A 22,350-nucleotide genomic window follows, 5' to 3' on the forward strand; every position below is an offset into this window, starting at 1 on the left:
ACCTGGGGCTATAATTCCACTTTACAGCCCCAACAAATTCATTCAAAGATCATGGCAGAGATTTTCATGGATATATAAAAAAGTAGCACAAAGATAAAGGTGCGGCCACACATTATGAATGGGTCTAAGACATATTGTACAACTCACATGACTCCAGACTCCAGTGCTTTTGGGAATTCTTTATTTGAAAAATACCAAGAGTACAATATTTATTAAGTTCCAAATTTATATTGGGTACCACTCCTGGAATGGGGATAGGTATTGTTCTCCATGTTTCCATTAAACATATAAGCACAGAGCAGTTGGGGGATTTAACACTTCCAGTAGGTCAATGATATGAGAGTAAAATGTTCACATCCCAAAGGGCTGTCTTTAGGAGTCAAATAGAAATATTTTAAAGATGAAATTTCTTGGTGATTTATTGTGGAAGGATTATTACTAAATAGACTGCAGGAATATGTGAATTTTACAATTGCATAATTAGAGGGTACAGTTGATAAAACTGTTTTTTTTTAAATTTGGACAAAAATGTACAATTTTAGTAGTAAAATTAAATATACATCAATTGTTGGAAGTCAAATAAATATCCTACACCTACATATAAGTGCAAATTTCACTTGTGAGATGTGGAAGGAGACACCTGAATTTCTAAAGGATTGTTGTAATAATAAACTGAAATTTTAAATTATGTCCCTCCATTGAATTAGAAGCTGTGCATCATTTCAAGCATTTAGTGTAGAGATATGTACTTTAAAGACACAGTTAAATCTGCATGTTGATGTAAACCAGTACGTCTCAGAGTAGGAGTTGTTTGTTGTGGGATTAGAGGAATGATGGACTTTTAAGGGACTTTAAGTTTTAGTTTGGGAAAACATTCTGGAGAAGGATGGTGGTGGTGATAGTTGCAGGACCATGTGAATGTAATTCATGCCTCTGAGCTGAGCACTTGACAATAATCAAAAAAGTAATTTTTTTAATTTTCAATTTTCTAAGAAAAATTTTGTAAAAATAAAATTAATATTAAAAGAAATGAAAATCAGGAATTATGCACATTTCCTCTTCAGTAGAGGACAAGTGAAAGACATATTTGTATATTCATTTTCTCCTTCCCTCCCTCCATTCATATTGTGAAGTCCTTAGAGTTTGTGATAACCTGGACAAATTTGGCTAATTATGAGCTCTGTGCACAGTGATGTGAAGGTGATTAATGTCATCAAAGAATGAACTAAATATGGTTAAGTTGTTCTTGTTCTGTATGTTTTACCAAAATAACAATGGACATAAAAAGAAGATAAATCATATATATAGATGTGTGAAATTGTGTAATACATACAAGCATTCTCCTAAGTAGAGGGAGGGCCCAAAACTTCAGTGGACATTCATTTTCACATCTTCTTTCAATGTAATTACCAGGAAGTCCTCAGAGATTGGGATGACATGGACCTAATTTGGCTAATTATGAGCTCTGTACATTTAGCTCCCAAAGTCAAATAGTAGTCAATAAATAGCCTGTGCTGCAGCCCTTGGGCTTGATGGTTCTGGTTCCAGTGAGCTCCGTGGTTGCTTCTCCCCTGTCTGCATCAGGAAGCTCCTGCACAACACTGTACTCATATGACTCCCAAGAACAGAGCCCTGGTTGTCAGTGGGCAGCTGGCACAGGAGGCTCTTCAAATCAGCACTCTGAGGTCACAACCCAGCAGAGAAGCAGCATGACCCAGTAAGTGGAGAGAGAGCCTGTAGATGGGACACCCTGTGGAAGGATTAATTCCTCATCATGATAACAAAGATGACAGCTTGGTAGCCAGAAGGGAGGATAATAATATGCAAAGTTCCAGCTTTGGATCTGTGAAGGGTTATGTTCATGTTTCTGGTGTGGGGATCAGAAATCTTATTCAAAATTTGTTTTCCACCTACACTGGTTTTACTTCCCCTAGAAATCTCACCCACTCTTCTAGAAAAGCAGCTCATCTATACTTTTACCAAAACACCTCAAAATGACTCTGAAGATGACAAATGAAAGAGGATGGCCCTAACCAAGGTGGGCACTGAGATGATCCTCCTGTAGCAGGTTTCATTACCATGTCTCATCTTACCTTAGCTATATGTGTCCACTTCACAGTTATGTTTACAGAAAATAAAAGATTAAATTTATGTAACATGTATTAGTTTGCTGGGTAGGAAAGAATGCATCTGTATTTGGATTGAGCTGTTCAATCGCAGACATAGTGCTTCATACCAGGAGAATCCTGACAGGGTGTCCACTCAGCAACCTCACCTGTCACTCATTTTACTTCCTGTCACTCCAAAGGGAGACCTCTTGCTCACTGTTGTCTTCCTTCACAGGGAACAGCAATAAGTGGCATCCATTAAAGGAAGGATAGCTAGGGATCACATGAAATGATTACAGAAGGTGCAGGAACACAGTAATTCAGCACAGATTGCTCTTTTGCCCTCCTTGCACATTTGCCAAGCAGCTGGCAACATTCTCTTTCATCCTTGTTTGATTTTTTTTTTAATCATCCCTCATAGTTCCTGTGACAGGCACAAATGTCCTGAGACTCAGCATCACCATCTGATAGAATTTCTAGTTGATACAACTGTGTTGAGTATTTATTGAACAGAAAATAGTTGTTCATTATGGAATTAATTTATGAAGTATGTATAAGAAAGGGAAAAATGAAATTTAGATGTATTATTTATAAAAAATTATAGATATTCTTACTTAAAATGACATTTTCATCCCATTCAACTAAAATATTCTGTCTCCTGAAGTTACCATTTTCCTGTTTCATGATGGGGCATTTTATTTTTTCTCTCTACATGTATATGTTGTGTATTTGGAGAAACAAAAGTCTCAATTCTGATTACCCAGGGCTTATGCTTTGCCTGGCAGAGAGGAAACATCAAAAATGCTGTTTACCATTGAATTGCCCAATCCTTCATTCACAAAATGCCCATAGATAGATTGTTTTAACCACACAGAGCTCTCCTCTCTGCACTTTTATACTTTTCAGGAAGGTCTTGTGAAATCAGAGACTAGTTTAAATAGCATCTTGCTTGTGTCTATATCATGGACACGTGGATGCTTTGTTTTCATGGAATATCATTGACCTCATTCAAATATTAAAATATGATGGCAGATATTTTCATGGGTAGGAACCTGGGAAAAGAGAGTGAAACAGAAGGGGCAGGATTGTTTTGCTGTTTGGGATGAGACACATTTCAGTTTCCAGTATTCCAAGTTTCCAGTGGCATTTCACAAATACATTCAACAATGACATCAACACTTCCAAAATGGTGAAATTCTTCATTTATTAACTGAAACCCAAGGACTAAGTGTTTATTAAATTCCAGGCATCAGTTTGGTAGAGATGGATGTTATTCTCCCTATTTCCATTTAAGCAGCATGAAAAGTGAGAGGTGCAGAGACCCACACACCTTCTGCATACAGCAGCAGGACAATGTAAGAGACTCAAGTGTTGATTTCCTGACTTCCATCCCAGGGCACTTCTCCTGGAGAAAAATGGAAATGTTTTTCCTATAAAAATAAAATTTCTATAGGGAACATCAAAGAGAGAACATTACTGGACAGACGGCAAGGTCAATTTGATGGTACATCTTAAGATTAAGAAGATGTAAGTGTAATAACTGATTTTTATTGGGACACAAATATAGGTGATTCACAGTAATATTGTACATGCATTATTGTGGAATTCAAATAATAATCCTGTCAACATACTATATAGAAATTTTCACTTGTATAAAATTGAGAGGTACAAGAATTTTGAAAGAATTCTCATAGTAATAGATGTACAAATAAAATGCAGTTTATCCTTCAATACATCAGATGAAAACATTTGAGTAGATGTGTGTACTTCACAGAATCTTAAGTCACATGTTAATGTAAACTAGTACATCATGGGGCAATAGGCATTTTGTCCCAAACTAAATAGATGACCTTTAGGTATGCTTTGATTCTTCAGAAAACTGGTAAAGGATACATAAATCAACAATGGCATGGAACACGGAAGGGAAATTATACCCACCAAATTCACGAGAGCAGCTGTGTCTGGGGTACAGGTGTGCAGGAGAATGGAATCATGCAGAGATACCAAGAACTCAAATATCATAGGCAGGAATTAAGATTTCTATCAAATGTTAGTTTTGATGCAAAGATCATCAGATTTAATATATGTGGTGAATATTATTGACAGTAGTAATAGTTAATATTCATGGATCATACTCTAGGTGCCAAGAAGTAATCTAAGTATTCTGATATAAAAAAATGCCTGCAATATCTTCAAGTACAGATGATGCTTAACTTTATTTTGGCTTGATTCACATTATTGGAATATACACAGGTGAATATATTAATTACTGATACTGAGATTCACTATTTATTTTGTTTAGAAAATTATTTTTAAAAACTTTCTTACACAGCCATAGGAGGTGAGTAATTGTTATTCCCATTTTATAGATGAAGAAACAACCTGCTGTGTTTGCTTTCCTTCTTATTCCTTAATCTTTTGCATTTTCCCAGTTAAATCTTAGTGAGATGTGACAATGTAATGAACCCATGTTTCTTCACATAGTTGAAGGAAGGGAAATTGCAATCCATGCTTCAGGGGAGATTGATGTGAAAGTCAATTAAGAAGGTCAGGACTCAAATGTGAGCCTTGGGCCTTTCCTTGGTGCTGAATTCCTAAACTATGAATGTGATAGATAATGATCAGAAAAACAATGAAGCAGTATCAGCAGGTTAGGTGGAGTAAAGTGTCAAGAAAAAGAAAAAGGCGGAGGGCTGCATTATATACCATTTTTTAAACTGATTTATTGGGTGAAGTTAAACTTTCAAAAAAATTTTTTAGTTATAGATGGACACAATATGTTTATTTATTTATTATTTTATGTGGTGCTGAGGATGGAACCCAGTCCCTCACATGTGTGAGGCAAGAGCTCTACCACTGAGCTTCAGCCCCAGCCCTGAAGTTAAACTTTTTGAAGACCTTTCTTATCAATATATATTTTTTTAATAATTGAGAAGTAACTTGTGTGCTAATGTCACATTTGTTGTCACTGACACCATTGATGCTATGCATTCAACCAAATCTGATTTATCAAAATTTGAAGTCCGGCAAATATAAGGATATTTGTTTATATTACATGATTTTTAAAGGTCAAAGTTAAATCCACAAAGGAGAGAAGAGAGACAATCAAAGAATGATGAAGCTCATAGAAGTTAATGAACCCCCAACAATGTTTTCTGAGTGTAAACCATTAACTTTTGTGTACTTATCAGATAATACAATTCTTGCACAATGTTTTAAATCTTGTTAAGTCAAAGGATTTTGTATCAAGGTCTTAGGACAATAAGACACTCTGCACTGCTTCTTAATGTCCTTTTATGACAATAAATTTTTTATGATGAAGAAGGTTATTACTTATTGTTTTTTCTAAAGGAGTTGGCTATATTTTATTGTGATCATACAGTGTTCTCCTTTAATTCTTCTCATTTTACAACAAGGTCAGTAGAATATCTTGAAAGTTGGCATGGAGAGAAATAGGTGAATACAGAAAGCAATAATGGAAGTGTCTAGAATGATTGGGTTTTTCACAACTGAGAAGTATTGTTGATGGTCTGTGGACCTCAAGTGTGACTACTTTACATACAAATACTTGAATTGGAAGCATTTAGAATGTAGATGCCCATTTATGTATTTCATTTCTCCCATTCTCTCTTGTTTTTCAAAAGTTGTCCTGGAAATATCAAACTACAAAACCTAACACGTGTCTCAGCATTCCATCTCATGGGACTCTCAGAGGACCCAGACCTGCAGCACATCCTCTTTGGACTCTTCCTGTCCATGTACCTGGTCACATTGCTTGGGAACCTGCTCATCATCCTGGCTGTCAGCTCTGACTCCCACCTCCACACCCCCATGTACTTCTTCCTCTCCAACCTGTCCCTGGCTGACATTGGTTTCATCTCCACCATGGTCCCAAAGATGATTGTGAACCTCCTAAATCACAGCAGAGTCATCTCCTATGGGGGTTGCCTGACACAGATGTCTGTTTTCATCATTTTTGGATGCATGGATGATCTGCTGCTGACCATGATGGCCTATGACCGCTTTGTGGCCATCTGTCACCCCTTGCACTACTCAGTCATCATGAACCCTCGCCTGTGTGGCTTCATACTTTTGCTGTCTCTTTTAATTAGCCTTTTGGACTCCCAGCTGCAAAATTTGAGTGTCTTAAACTTTTCCTACTTCAAGGATATAGAAATTTCCAATTTCTTCTCTGACCCTTCTCAACTCCTTAATCTTACCTGTTCTGAAACTTTCTCCAGTACCATTGTCAAGTGCTTTGTTTTTGCCATATTTGGTTTTATTCCCATTTCAGGGATCTTTTTCTCTTATTACAAAATTATTTCCTCTATTCTGAGAATCCCATCCTCAAGTGGGAATTGCAAAGCCTTCTCCACCTGTGAGTCTCACCTGGCAGTTGTCTGTGTATTTTATGGAACTGGCCTTGAAATGTACCTGGGCTCAGCTGTGTCACATTCTCCCAGAACAGGTGCAGTGGTCTCAGTGATGTACACACCCATGCTGAAACCCTTCATCTACAGCTTATGGAATAAGGACTTAAAAAACTCCCTGAGGAGGCTGTGCAGCAGATTGTGCTGATCACAGGATCTGTGGCATCCAGCTATAGGGTATGTTGAAAAAATGCGGCAAAATTAAACATGTAGTCTGGTCAAACCTGCTTTCTTAGAAACATAGTTTGTGTAGTTTAATGCCTATAATTTCTCATCTTGTTTCATGGTGAAATGGTGGTGGTATCTGAGCACTGGGGATGGAGAATTGGGGAGCTGTTAAAAAGAATAAAAATAACTCAGCTTGGGAACATAAAAAATTTCTGGAGAAAGATATTGGTGATAATTGCAGAACAATGTGAAAGTAATTAATGTCACTAAGCTGTGAACTTGACAACAGTGAAAATGTAAGTTATTAAAATTTAAATTGTACAATAATAACAATGGAAATATAAAACAAATGATTCTTCAAAGGAACAAACAGAGTGAATAACACAGATGAGTTTCCTCTTCCACAGATGAAAAACTGAGAAACATTTGTGCACATACATTTCCTCCTCTTGTTCCTACTCTTGGTAAGTCCCTATATATTGGGATTTTATAGATCAAATTGGCTCCTTATGAGCTCTGTGTATTGAACCTCCCAGGTCATGATTGTCGATAAACATCTGTTCCTCCTGTCCTTCAAATGAAGGTCTCAGGTCCAGTAAAATCCAATAGGACAAACATGCATTTTGGGTAGCCAGATGGGAGAATAATATGCCAAATTTTACATATGAGGATTGTGGGTTTATATATGTGGTAAATACACGTATGTGGTGGTAGACATCTTTGTCAAGGTTTGGGGTCCTCACCCACTGGGTCTACTTCCCATACACTATCACCCAGAATAGCAGGAAATATGTCCCTTTAGACTGTTTTGTAAGTACTCCAAAAGGTTCATGAAGGTGTTGATGGTGACGAAGAGGAGGATGGTACCTATCATATCTCAAGTCCTTATTGAGAGATTCCTGAGTGCCAGACTCCGAACTATGTTTTCTCCTTAGATTGTTTGAATTCTGCAAAGTCTTCTACATGATGTAAGTGCCACAGGAACACAAAGGAGCTCAATATTTTTAGGTAACTTGTGTTAGGTGTGTAGGTTGAATAGGCTTAACCCATGTTTGAATTGAGCTGTCTGAGTAGAGACAGAGGACATCTGAAGGGACAGTCCTGGCAGGTTGTCTCCTTCATCACCCATCCATCCATTTCACTTTCCTGTCACTCCAGGATGGGACCTGTTAGTCACTGTGCACTTCCCTTGGGAGTTTCTGGCAGATTGCAAAGTTGAACAGTGGGCCATTCATGCTGCCCCAATTCAGGAAGAATGACTGAGATCAGGGACAATTTCAGAGGAAGAGAAAGTACACCATCACTCAGCACTGACTTCTCTCCTTCCCCCACTCATCTCCACCTCAGTCCCAAAGATGATTGTGAACATCCTAACATATAAAGGTTAATTGGGGTCCAGCTACAAGGGTTAAGTGGAAAGCTAGTAAAGAGGCAAGCACACAGAATGGTGAAGAAGAAGAAGTGACTTCCATGGGAAAGCAGTCTAGTTTTATTATCTCATCCAGGGTCATATCAAGTTAACTAAGTTGCATAGAACAGATGATTTTGTGCATGTGCAGGTCACATAACTTGCTTGCTTCTCGGAGTCCACTACTGCCAAAGATTATTATAATAAGATACTGTCTCCAGGCCTCAGAGACAGAGGAGTTGCAGAGCATTTCTAAATCATTCAGAGCACTTTTTGTCCTGAGGAGTTTGCTCAACTTGCAGGACTTTCACTCTTCTGTACATTGACTGATCTGAAATTTCTACAACTCCCCCTTTTGGTTTTGTATGGCCTTTTGAATAGACATGACTTGTCTTCTGTTTAAGGAAGGTGGAAGGAGAAAGCAAGGCAAACATTGGCAGAAACAAGCACATCATAATAAAGCAAGTATCAATAAACATACTCCAATGAAAAGCTGTTTGACCCATGTAAAATTTGGTAACCATGAGGTTAACCAATCTAATTAATCCCAACCTCCATCATCTTGTTGTACCTTTTTTTACAATGTCTTTAAGATGATAAAATTCTCTTTGAATGGGATTACTGTTATCAGTTAAATTGAAACAACACATATTAATAAATTCTTGGCATCTCTTATGATCTAGCAACAGCAAATAATCAATAGAAGCCCTATTATCAAGAATTTCTGGTAGGTACAGGGGCACCACCAACATGGTTACAATAACATAGAAATAACACAATCATAGTCAGCATAGTTGTGAAATTTTGGGTAAGTTTGGCAAACACAGCTGTAATCAAAATTTCTGAGGTACATTCTAAACCCATGTGGGCTAGCAATTTTTGAGCAGAGATTGTTAAACTCTTTCTGTCCCCCCAAGTCACTACATGATTAGAGAGCTGAGAATCTTTTGGGCCTCTTGTTCTTGTTGGAGGTTTCTTCTTTGAATCAGAGTCCTCTGTATCCAGGGTCAAATGGAATTTAGGAATCAGATTGTGAAGTTGATGTCAACTCGTGATGATTGACACATCTCACACACCTGGCAGTAATCCAGACAGGACCTGTAGATGTAATAACAGCAGCATATCCCTTCCCCCATGTACTTAAATGTGTAGGGTCCATCCAAGCAAGATTTGGTGGAACTCAGTATTTTATATAGATCTTTGGTAGTGGTTCCTTAGGGGTACAGTGTCTGTCCAAGGCAGAAAACCAGCTATGTGTATTATCTTCATACTGTACATTAAGAGCATTTATTGTGAACAAGGCAATATTGAGAGCATTATTAACATGAGTAAGGCTAGGCCCCCTTTTGTGTTGTTGTTTTAAAGGCATATTTCAAGTGTGTGACGTGCATGTTCAACTAAGGCCTGTCCAGTAGGATTGTGAGAAATTCCATGGGTTAGAATTATATTCCATTGATTAAAAACTGAGCAAAGGCACTAGAATTATAAACAGGGACATTGTCAGTTTTTCAATGATGAGATTTACCCATGGTGGCAATGCAAAGGAGCACATGAGAGATACAGAGAGAGAGACCTTCTCTGTACCATGTGCACTGGCCCATATAGGGCCTGAGGATGTATCTATGGTAACATGTAAGAAGGAATGGGGTGGAAGGGAGGAAAATGAGTCACATCTATCTGCCAAAGGGCATTAGAGTGTAAACCTCGAGGGTTTATGGTTTCCCAAATAGGGGAAGGGAGGGCGTGCAATGAGAGCAGATATTAATGATGAAACGGGCCTGTTGAGATGAAATAGAAAAGTTTTCCATTAAGGAATGAGCATTTTGATGAAAACACTGTGTGACTCCATGGCATCTGAAAAGAGAGGATAAAGTGATTTCACAGGAGCATCAGTGTGAGCATTTCCTTCAGTGAGCGGTCCAGGAATCTTAGTGTGACTGTGTATGAGAGCAAGAAATACTGGAGCCATATGATCCTGTAAAAGAGATTGGAGAGCAATAAACAGGGATAGCAGATTAGAGTCCAAATGAGGGGACAGGATTGCAGAGGAAATAGGAGGCATCAGTTTGGCTATATTCTGAGAATCTTTGATGATGTTTAAGGTGGTGGAAAACATACGAAGAACCAAAATAATCGCAGCTAATTCTGCTTGCTGAGGAGAAGCTTGAGGCAATGTGTAAAAATCAGTCCATTTTTTCTCAGTGAATGTAGATACCATTCCCCATTGTTCTCCTCTGTCAGTATAGACAGTAATCCTGCTGGAAAGTGGAATGCAGGAGATTATAGAACAAGGAGCATGAGAGACTTGACACAACGAGGAAAGGCATTCATCCAGAGGTGCATGGAAAGTAATAGGAGCTAAAAAATCAGTTACGACAGCTGATAATATGAAGAAAACTGTAAATATGGTCAATGTAAAGTCTTCCATAAGTAAGATAATGTACATGAATATCTGTTCCTTTAAGAGATAAAATATGATTGCAACCACTTGAGAGCAATTGAGCATACATATCAGCATAAGGAAGAACTTTTCTTCTTGAAAATTGAGGAGAACATAACCACTGTATTATACAAAGTTTTGATTATGAATGGCAACAACTGCAGCAAAGGCATAAGGCTTTCCCAGAAAGATTATTAGAGATAAAGGAACATTGAGTGTTGGGATTCTATCTATAAGAACTGTAGCTAACTTCTCATTATCATGATGAAGAACTGTAGTCAGTGCAGGAATTAACTGGAAAAAACTGGTGAGATTATGTTGTTTTTTAACAGCTGAAAAAAAGGCAACAACATATCAGAAAAGAAATATATAGTCGAGCCCAATTCAAATGTCCTAAAAATTGCTCTAAATGAACAAAGGAAAATTTAGAAGGAAGAGTCAGTTTTGGAATATGAGGAATGGAATAACATTGGAGTATCTTATGTCCTAATTAGTTAATAGGGAGTTGTCATTGAATTTTTTCTGTGGTCACATGTAGGTCAGATTGTAATAGAATCTGTCAAAATTTAGTTAAAGTATTTTCTGTAAGTATTGACCCAGTAATCAAAATATCATCCATATAATGATAACCAAAAGTATGTGGGAATAATTTTCAGAAATTCTGAACAGTCTTATCTACAAAATGTTGACATAATGTAGGACTATTTATCATACCTTGAGGAAGAACTTTCCCCTGATATCTATCAGCAGGCTTATGATGATTGAAAACAAGAACTGTTAAGGCAAATTTTTCTTGATCATCAGGAAGGAGAGGAATAGTAAAACAAAACAAAAGAAAACAAAACAGAAAGAGTCTCTTAAATCAATTACATAGAAGGAAAAATCTTGGATTAGCTAGGGTTAGGCAATCCAAACTGAAGTGGACCCATAGGTTGTATACATTTATTAATCTCTTAAATCTTGTAATAATCTCCATTTCCCTGATTTCTTCATTATGATAAAAATGTGTGTATTCCATGAACTGGTAGAAGGTTTAATATGTCCCAATTGTAACTGTTCTTCACTGAGGACCTCTGTGGCTGCCAACTTCTCCTTAGACAATGGTCATCATTCTACCCAGACAGGAGTGGTAACCTTCCATTTTAATGGTAAGATGGTCAATTCCACAGAGGTCCCTGTAAAAAAAGTGACTCCATAGACATTTGGGATTTGAGTAAGATGTCTCTGCCCCATATAGGAAAGGGAATTGCCATAATGTGTGTTTGAATGTGAGGAATGACTTGTTGTGGATTGGAAGGGTTGGAACATCACAACCATAGGGAGCTTTTAGACAACTGCTTATCATTTCCTCCAATGCCCCAAACCAGGGTGGCCCTTTGTAAGGATCATGCACGAGGCTACAGTGAGACAGGTATAACTGTAACAACAGCACAGTGTCCAATAACCTTGTGATTGACAGTCCATTTAAACAAAGGGATAATTTTTATCTATTTTCAGTAATAGGTTAACATGCTCCTATAATAGTGAAACCTAATCCTGCATTCTCTCTTTCATTTAGGGCTTGTTGGGCAGAAATATAAGGAATGGCAATTAATGGAGCTATGGACAATCCTTTGGGGAGATTTAAGGGCACATGAGACCAAACTTTAATGTATAGTACACCAGTAGAATCAGAATCAGTCACTCCAGGAATTATTAATCTTCCTTCTTTAGCACTGTGAGAGGGGGGCAATATTAAACCTAAGGTACCTAAGGTAGAGGTCCTTGAATTTGGGTAGCAGTTCTACAAACTTTTCCAGGGAGACGTATTTGAGCATCCTCAGTAATAATCAAATCTTCTCTTGCGTGCCCTCTAGTGACATGAAAGGATCTGCGGAAGGAGCTTCTGTTTGCATTGGAAATATTCGTGAAGGAAACATCTGCATCTGCAGGTGCAAAGGGTTCCTCCTCCTTTGGCCCTAAATTGGGAGGTGACCCATAATTGGGTTTCCTGACATGAATGCTTTAGATCTGCATTGATTAGCTCAATGAAATCCTTTATTGCAGATTGGACATTTTTGATTGGGCCGTTTTTGTGACCCTTTTTCTTTGTTTGTTTCTCTTTTTTATTTTATTTTTTCATCTTACAGTTCTTTTGAAGATGGCCAGGTATTTTACAGATATAAAAACGATTATCAAGGGACTTTAGAGCAGCAGCCAGTAAATTTGCCTTATGAGTTTCAGGGCCAACATTCTGAAATTTATTTACTAAATCACAAAGTGTAGTATCCACTTTATGGTAAATAGATTTCATTACTTCCTTACAATCTTGGTTGGCATTTTCATAAGCCAGTTGTTTGGTCAGAATATTGGCAGCCTCCAAATTTTCTACTTGTCTTTCAATACCTTTAGTCAGCTGGTTAACAAAATTAATAAAAGGGTCCCCGAGGCTTGTTGAATTACAGTAAAGGACTTGGAAGGATCCTGAGTGTCTGGGATCCTCCTCCATGCCTTACAAACTAAGGTTCTGATGTGGGCAATGGTGGCAGTAGACAACTGAGCTTGTTGTTGTAATGTCCCTTCTTGCCCCACACCAAACAAGTCATCATAATCAATATTAACATTTCCTTGAGCATGATCCTCAGCTTGAACATGAGCTAACTCAGAGTATTCTTCTAAAAACACTATATTTGGGGCAGGAAAAGTAACTATTTTCACCAATGCTTTCCAATCACTAGGAACCAAGGCATAACCCATTCCCCACCCCTCTATCATATTAAGAGTGAAATTAGTATTAATTCTACTTTCCAACACCATCCTTATTAATGCTTTAAATACAGCAAAAGGCAGTTGCTCACATTCTGGCTGATTAGCATTGTTTCATCTAATGGACAGACAGCCCAGGCCTGAGTTTCTCCCTGTGCAGCTCCTGCCTGAGACATTCAGATAAAGGAGACAGGACTGAGGGAGGATGCCAACGTGTGGGGAGGAGTAGGACTGCAGGGAGAGGACTGAGAACAAACTTCAGTCTTAGAGACTACCAGGGAAGTCTGTGGCTCTGTCAAGGCTGTGTTTTAGATGGTGTCTTGACATAAATACCAAGCATATAACACAGGTAAAGGAGTGCTCAGTTTTTCATGCAATTTTTTACCTGTGTCTTCCAATTTTGGGTCTTAAGGACCCACTCTCCAGATACCATGGACAGCAAGAATCTATTTCAGACAGCAAAGCAGCAAGATCAGCGTTACTCATAGTATGTTTAGCCTTATGAAGCAAATAAGAAAGTTCAGCCTGATGACAACGTTGTGGGATTGGTACCAGCCAATGAGTGATGCACATCAAAGCCTATTCCAGGCAGTAAGCTATCTCCTTCTCCCATCAACATGTGCAGAAGAGCTCCTGCTCAGGGTGCCAGCTGTAAAGGTTAATTGGGGTCCAGTCATAAGGGTTAAGGGGACAGCTAGTAAAGAGGCAAGCACAAAGGAAGGTGAAGAGCAAGAAGTGGCTCCAGTGGGAAAGCCAGTCCACTTTATTATCTATTCCAGGGTTGTATCTCGTTTCCTGGGCTTTCTGCATGTGCAGGTCGCATAACTTGCTTACTTCTCCAAGTCCACTAGTACCAAAGGTTATTAAAATAAGATAATGTCTCCAGACCTCAAGGACAGAGGAGTTGCAGAGCATTCTAACAGAGCACCATTTGTCCTGAGGAGTTTGTTCAACTTGAAGGACTTTCGCTCCTCTGTACATTGACTGACCTGAAATCCCTACACTAACTCACAGCAGAGTCATCTCCTGTGTGTGCTGCCTGACACAGATTTCTGTTTCTATGATTTTTGGATGTATGGATGATCTGCTTCTGACTGTGATGGCCTATGACTGGCTTGTGGCCCTCTGTTCCGCTCCCGGCCCCCACATTGCTTACTTACCATGCACCCTCACCTCTGTGTCTTCTCAGTTTTGGAATCTTTTCTGTTTAGATTTTCAGATTCCCAGCTGCACACTTCAGTGGCCTTACACTTTACCTACCTCAAGAACATGGGAATTTCTCATTTTTTCTGTGAACCTTCTCAGATCCTTACTCTGCCTGTTTTGATACCTTTACCAAAAAAAGTCATGAGTTTTGTTGGTGTCATCTATGGTTTTCTTCCTCTCTCAGGGATCTGTTTCTCTTACTATAAACTTGTTTCCTCCATTCTTAGAATCCCATCCTCATGTGGGAAGTGCAAAGCCTTCTCTACCTGTGGGTCTCACATGTCAATTGTTTGCTTATTTTATAAAACAAGTATTGGAGTGTGCCTTGCATCATCTGCACCAAACCCCTCTAAAGGACTGCTGTGTCTCTTTGGTGTACACTGTGGTCACTCCCATGCTGTAGGTTGCTGTAGATTGAGGAACAGGAGCATTAAGAGTGCCATATGGAGGCTCCAGAAACCAGCAATCTAGTCTCATTATCAATTTCATCATTTTTGTAATTTGGGTTGGAAAACTCAGTCATCTACACCTGGAAATCGTAACTTTTTGTTCACACTACTTTTGTAGCTTCATGACTTTATTTCTACTCCATGTTTCATATCTCAAAATTGTTTCCTTTGCTTCATCTTTAATGGAATCACATGAGTAGTTGAAATCCTTTTCATGGTAAATATCATGACTAAATCAGTAAATCCAGGCAGCCTCTGTAGTTTCTGAGCAATGATTCTGGACTTCAGGTAAAATGGTTATCTTTATTTTTATATATTTAAAGTTATATCCCCTTTGAAAGTTCTTTCATGTTTTCTTTAAAAATTTCTTTGCTTCTCAGATACCTATGTAGGCAAATGATGCCTGAGGCTGTCTTACTAGTCATGGTTGACTTTTGTTGGAAGCCCCTGAGGTGGTTAAAAATACTGATGACTAGTCTCAGCCCCAGAGATCATGATTTATACAGATGAGGAGTTTTGAAAGCCCCAAAAGGTGGTTCAGATGCAGGTTCCTAAAGGGACCAAGCTCAATGAAGAAGTTTGTAAATCTCTTCTTTTAGCCCCAGACCAGGTGGTTTATCAAACACCTCCTTTAAATTTGTCCATCAACACCATGCAGCGTGCAATTACGATAGTTTTAAATGGATTGTCTTTCTCCTGTGATATCACCCACTTATAGTTGTATGTTTTTGCTGAGTGTGGGCTCTTGAAATCACCATGTTTTCCTCATTTTTTTTTTTGTTTTACTCATGGTTACAAAATTTTACTACATTAAAAATTCAGTATATTTCACTACTCCTTTAACCTCCCCAAGTCTTTAGCATTTTAGAGGCTCAGTCTGTGACCACAGTGTTTCTTTTTGCCTTCATTTTGCAGTAACTATCCTGCCAACTGCCTGTGTTCAATTCACTCCATCTAAATAACTAGATTTTTTTTTTCTATTCTTGACTGAACCCTAAGTGATAAATCACAAAATTGGAAGGGGAGAAAAGGTACAGTGTGAGATGTTTGTAGTTGTAACATTTAAAAATGTGCTTAAGAACTAAAGCTAGCTTTAAATATTGCTTTGCTCAGGTGTCCATCTGAGGATTCAGGGCCGATCTCTTACCCCCAGTTGCTATATGACTCTAATGGTGTATTGTTATGTCAACCATTTCATTGTCCATAAATCAAACATTTGCTTCTTTTACCTTTTCCTAAGATTGCCAAGGTCTGTGGTACTAGCCAAGTGAAGGTTTTTTGTTCCCACCTTATTGGTAGCCAAAGACCATGGTAAGTGGGATAATAATGTTTCTTTCTGATGTCACATGGTAGATTCTCCACACAGTAGTGTTTCCTCCTTTATGATGTAGAAGAGTTTCATGATGAATTAGCAGCTTTCATGGAAAAAGTCTGCATAGCTCACAGTAGCCATCTATTAGTGTTGTGACAATCTATTATTGGGACTGGGAATGCAGAAAGTAGAATGTGAGATTTATAGCCACTTCATCTCTCACATTCTGGTTTTTAAACTTGAGACTATAGGCAGCTTCGGCTTCCTCTCTGAGCCTCAGATTGTCTCAATGGTACAAATTATCTCAATGATACCTTTCTTCCAAGTCCATGCAATGATAACATATAATTATGTCATGAATCCTCAAATTATAGTTATGTATCAGTGATAACTCTGATTACTACATCAAAGGATTTAGTTTCAAATGTGCATTCCCAGAATACATAACTAACTTGATATTACAAACTATGTGACATTAAGAGTGATAGAAATCATGCTTTAATTTTCACATATACAGTGTTGTGAAAATAAAATCACTTAATTGAAAGGCTGTTTCAGAAGATATAATAAAATGTACTGATCAGAACAGCATTTAGTCTGTATTAATGAATAAAGGAAAGCTAATGAATTATCCAATATGTGGACTTTCCAATCTGAATTTGATTTTCAACATTAGCCAGAAATTATTAGTTGAGTGAATTGGAACAAAGATTTGAACTCTTGGAACATCAAATTCTTTATTTTTAATGGTACTTAGCTGAAGGAACTCAAGGATGAAGCAGATAATATACACACCTGGTAGGGAAATAGTGAACACAAATATCATCAACTACACTAATGCTGATGATTGACATCCAGTAGTGCCTTATCCTGAATGACTGACAGGCCATTGTACTTTTGTGTTTACACAATTATTCCTTCTTTAGATCAACAGCAGGTAATTGAAATCATTTATTTTTGCACTCAAATGTTAACTCAGTAAGGGCAAAGATAAGCACATCTCTTATCTCTCATCTATCTATACACACAAGAACCCTACTGGTTCCTCTCCTCTGGAGAACTTTGAATAATACAGATGGTGAACAATCTGTCTAACAATATGCAAAACAGAGATGAGTCTATCTCTGCCATTACTCTGCTAGGCTTCCAGTCTTTGGAAAGAGTCCTGCTTCCCTTTTTCACTGGTTCCATATTCAATATGCATTGGAGAAATCATTTACTGTTTTCCAAGAAAAGGTAGAGACAATCTGACATCCATACATCTAGTAACTTCTTTTCCTTACCAGATGTCAAAACAAATAAAGAGATCTCTAAGCACTTGTCAGAGATAAAATATAAGGTTTGTGTTTTATCAGGACTGTTAAAGGATCTAGATTTCTGAGTATTTGCAAGATAAAGAATCATGAAATGAGGACTGAGATTGAAAAAGTTCAACAAATAATTAATTGTAAAAATGTGAGGGCAGAAATTTATGTACATCAAAGAGTCTGAAGTCAGGGTCTTTTTTCTTTCTGGAGGAAAATTAAGAAGAGCACAAACCAAATGACTCATTTACTGCACAAACATAGCTCTTCTTAGTTTCATTCAACATGTTCTTTAAACTACATCATGGTGGGGATCCTAGTGTCTGATCCAATTTATTCACTTTGAAATAACTGTTATTTAATATTAAAATTTGCTACCATCAAAATGTATTCAAAGTTCTTTATATCAAGCATTTCCCCAACTAATCCAGCTCTGAACTCCTCCTACTTGATTTCATGCTCCTGGCAAATTTGATTTCAAAATATTTTCATGCACAGGTAAACAGCATCCTCTCTTACATATCCAACTCAATGGTTCATAAATTCAGGTTTAAATATGTCCTCAATGACACATCGATGACTGAACATGTCACTGTGAGCCACAAGGGCCTCATGGGTAGAACGTGGGAGGTTTCTAAGATCATAATTCCCATGCAGTCTATTTTATCAACTTTGAAAATGGCAGTATAAATGTAAATATTATTGACGACTTCACTAGGTGAGAACACAGGTGCAGTCCACTGGCTTGCATTCTGGAGTGAGAGCAGCACCTTCTCAATTTGTCCAAATCAGAAGCCAGTGGCTCAGGAGATCTAAGCTGGTGGATCCATACTCCTGCAAATGACATTATTATTTCTGATGTTCAACACTCACTTGAGTTGCCTTTCTAATACTACCAGTCCCTTAAAATATTCAGAGGAGTGTCAAATGATTGAAGTTGGAGCAGGCTCCCTTGGCATTTTCAAGAATTTAACATTAATATTCTAGTGCTTTCATATAACATCTCCTATTGGCTGTGGTTTGCAAATAGCCCTTTTCATTGCTTTGGAAATTGTCCTTGCTTTCCTTGGTTACCCACATCTTCTAGTCATTGCACTTCACCCCTGTAACTGCTGTTAAAGTTTCTTGAGTACAGCTCTCTGTGGTGATTATGGTTATTATTTTATCTCCACTGACCTATTTTTGTGATCAATTACATTTACAAACACTGTTACATTAAACTGGTGTTGATTTCCAGAGCTGGCATGAATTGTCAATAATGTATTGTTCTGTTTTATTTTGTGGTAATGCTGGAGATTGAATCCAGGGTTTTGAGCATGCGTGCACCCCTCTGCCATCCCACTGAGTCATTTTCCCAATAATTAAAATAGATAGAAGTGTATCCTGTTTAATTTTGCTACTCTGTTTTTTAAATTTATGATCAGAAATGTGAAGTTAGAAAAGTCTTTTGAGATGAGGCTGAGAGCTCAGTCCTGTGGTTATTGAACTTCCAACATTTGTATTGGTGCAACCTTGGAGTCCTTGGAAAGGTAAATGGTGAGAAAAGCTGTCATAATTTCAGGGTCACAAATGAGTATAAATTTATCAGGTTAACAGGGCATCAGGAAGAACACAGGAGGGTCTGCTGTGGACCTTACCCTTCCCCCTACCCCTCATCCCTGTTGTCCATCACACTGGCCTCAAATCCCTCCTACCCCAGCTCAGCAGCTTAAGGGCAGCTGTATATTTTCTTCTCTCAACCTAGAATGTGCCTTCTTTCCTTGCTTTCTCTCTCAGCCCACACATTCCTATTGCAAAGAAGACTCTTCTGTCTACTTCCCATCATAAATTGGTTCTCGGTGCTGTTTTTGTCTTTAATTATTCCCATTCTGCTGACCATTTTTTTTTTACTGTGGAAAATGTGAATGTTTTCAACATTTACATATATCTTCAAGATTTTAGGTAGTTTGAGATAGAGAAACATTGAATAGTTGAAATCTAGTTCATCAAATTTATTCCACAATTAACTGAAGTTTTTAACACAATACATGCCAATTAGCCATGTGGACACAGGAGCACACACAATCACACACTCCTGCTTGCATTCTAATGAATGTGCCTTTGTTTTCTGCACTTATCTATGTAGTACCCATGTTTTTCCTCTTCTTGGAAGAATTCACCATGCAGGCATCATTGTCTGAAGGAAGGAGCCAGAGGATCTTCACTAGCTAGAAATGCTCTGTGGAGCTCAAAAGAGGTAAGAAACCTGCTGTATTTATACTGATCACAATTCTGGCTTTGAGGGCTGCTACAGGTTAAGAAGAATATTTATTGATAGATGATAACCATGCATACATCTTTATTGTGATGTACAAAGTGAAAGCTCACATTTATGACATGCCTTTTGTATGCCCCAGGAACTGTAGCAGAAAAGTTACAATCTTCATCTCATTGAATTTCCCTCTTAAATTATACCATTCAGTGAACATTTTCAATCCCTAGTGGGGAGGTGAAATAATTTCAGCCATGAGAGTTTAAATAAATTTTTCAAGGTCACACACATTATAAGCAGGTAGACCAAAACTCTTTTCTAGGCTGTTTGATTAAAAAAGTCAATATCTAACTCTTCCGTACCTTGTGGGGAGTTAAATGTCCAAAGTATTTATTCTAGATTTTATAGGAGGATTTTAATGAGATTTTAATCAGCAATAATTATACAAGTCATGACTATGACTTTTTAAAAATCTATTGTTCATAAAGACATTTTAAAATTCCACAACCCAGGAAGTAAAGACAATCATATTTTTTTTGAGTCGATAAATAGGGCACTGAGAACTAATGCACATTCCTAGAAAGTATCAAGTCATGGAATAAAAGTGGATAGGAAAGTCCACTCTCATAAATATCATAGGATTTATGGAATGAGAAGTATGGGGATAATCAAGGTAATGGTGAGAAATGTCCAGACTTATTTGGATGTGTCATATCAAGAAGGAAATTACTTATGTTGATTAATTCAAATAGGAGTTGATGATGAAAGAAATTAAAGAAAGACTGAACAAATATAAGACTTAAAAGGAATTGGCTATCACTTCTCTGGGTGATTTGCAGTCTTGGGCAGGACTCAGCAGAGAGTGAAGGACTTCAATTCCATGGCAAGATTGTAAAGTGGTAACTACCTCATTTGCCAGTTGCCTGGTGTTTGAAAACTGCTTTTGTCTTTTACCCAGAAGACACTCAATGGAAGAAGACAACCACAGGGTCATATCCCAGTTCCTTCTTCTTGGCCTCTCAGAGGACCAAGATCTACAGCCCATCCTCTTTGGACTGTTCCTGTCCATGTACCTGGTCACAGTGCTTGGGAACCTGCTCCTCATCCTGACTGTCAGCTCTGACTCCAACCTCCACACCCCCATGTACTTCTTCCTCACCAACCTGTCCTTTGTAGACATCTGTTTCACCTCCACCACGGTCCCCAAGATGCTGGTGAACATCCATTCACAGAGCAATGGCATCTCCTACATAGACTGTTTCACTCAAGTGTACTTTTTAATGTTTTTTTGCTGGAATAGATGATTTCCTTCTGACTGTGATGGCCATTGACTGCTTTGTGGCCATCTGCCACCCCCTAAACTGCACAGTCATCATGAACCCTCAGCTCTGTGTCCTGCTGGTTCTGATGTCTTGGATCATCATGTTCTGGTTCTCCCTGATTCATGTTGTACTGCTGAAGCAACTGACCTTCTCCATAGTCACTGAAATCCTACATTTCTTCTGTGAGGTGGCTCAGCTTTTCAAGGTGGCCAGCTCTGATGCCCTCATCAGTATCATCGTTATGTGTGTTTCAACTGCCCTGGTGGTTGTGTTTCCTGTCACTGGGATCCTCTACTCCTACTCTCAGATTGTCTCCACCTTAGTGAAGATGTCCTCTGTAAACAAGTATAAAGCATTTTCCACCTGAGGGTCACACCTCTGTGTGGTCTCCTTGTTCTATGGAACAGCACTTGGGGTTTACCTCAGTTCTGCTGGGACCCGTTCTCCACAGGGAAGCACAATTGCCTCAGTGATGTACACTGTGGTCACCCCCATGCTGAACCCCTTCATATACAGCCTGAGGAACAAGAATGTGAATGGTGCCCTGGGGAGATTCCTCAGCAGAGATGGATCACTGACCTCAGAACTAAGGGGATGTTGTCTGCCCCTATGACAAATGATGTGAATTTCAGTGTCCTCCCCAAAACACATTTTATAATCCCCCCAAATTTGGAAAGAATTTTGTGTATATGGTATTTTATTTGTTTCCTGTTAAACAACTCCCTTTGTAATCCCTTTAAATATTTCTTTTGTATACATGGTCCCTAATGTTCAGTTTTGGTCAGTTTTCTTACAGACATTCCTCATTTTCTAACTTAATTTAAAATTTTTTTTCAGTATTATGTATTGAACCTAGGGTCACTTTAACACTGAGCTACATCCCCAAGTCCTTTGTCTGATAAAATTTTGAGGGAGTGTCCTGCTAGTTTTCATAGGTGACCTCAAACTTGCAATCATCCTGCCTCATCCTCCCTAGTGACTGGGATTGCAGGTGTTGCCTCTACTCCCAGCCCTATCTTGATATTTCAAGCAGTTAGCATATCTTGCTCTGACACAGGTTTCTCATAAATTGTGCTCTTACTGATTTTAATGTTCTAACCACAAAGAAATGACATATACTGACATGATGTATGTGGCAAATACCTTGATTTGATGATTCTGCAACAAGTTCTACTTGTATCAAAACATCCATCAAATTTAGCCCATA

The 22,350-nt window shown here is 38.2% G+C and overlaps 1 protein-coding gene across 1 annotated transcript; it reads left to right on the top strand.

The window, feature by feature from the left end:
• Positions 1 to 5,864: 5,864 nt before the first annotated feature.
• Positions 5,865 to 6,686, top strand: LOC124968030 (olfactory receptor 7E24-like). The gene has a single exon (XM_047530425.1). The coding sequence runs from the start codon at positions 5,865 to 5,867 to the stop codon at positions 6,684 to 6,686; it is 822 nt and encodes a 273-aa protein (XP_047386381.1).
• Positions 6,687 to 22,350: the final 15,664 nt, after the last annotated feature.

The sequence above is a fragment of the Sciurus carolinensis genome, chromosome 17 (assembly GCF_902686445.1).
Source record: "Sciurus carolinensis chromosome 17, mSciCar1.2, whole genome shotgun sequence".
In the NCBI taxonomy this organism is placed as follows: domain Eukaryota; kingdom Metazoa; phylum Chordata; class Mammalia; order Rodentia; family Sciuridae; genus Sciurus; species Sciurus carolinensis.

Bases quoted from the DNA above. Each gene is read 5' to 3' on its own strand.
- LOC124968030 (XM_047530425.1), top strand. From the start codon at position 5,865: ATGTACCTGGTCACATTGCTTGGGAACCTGCTCATCATCCTGGCTGTC.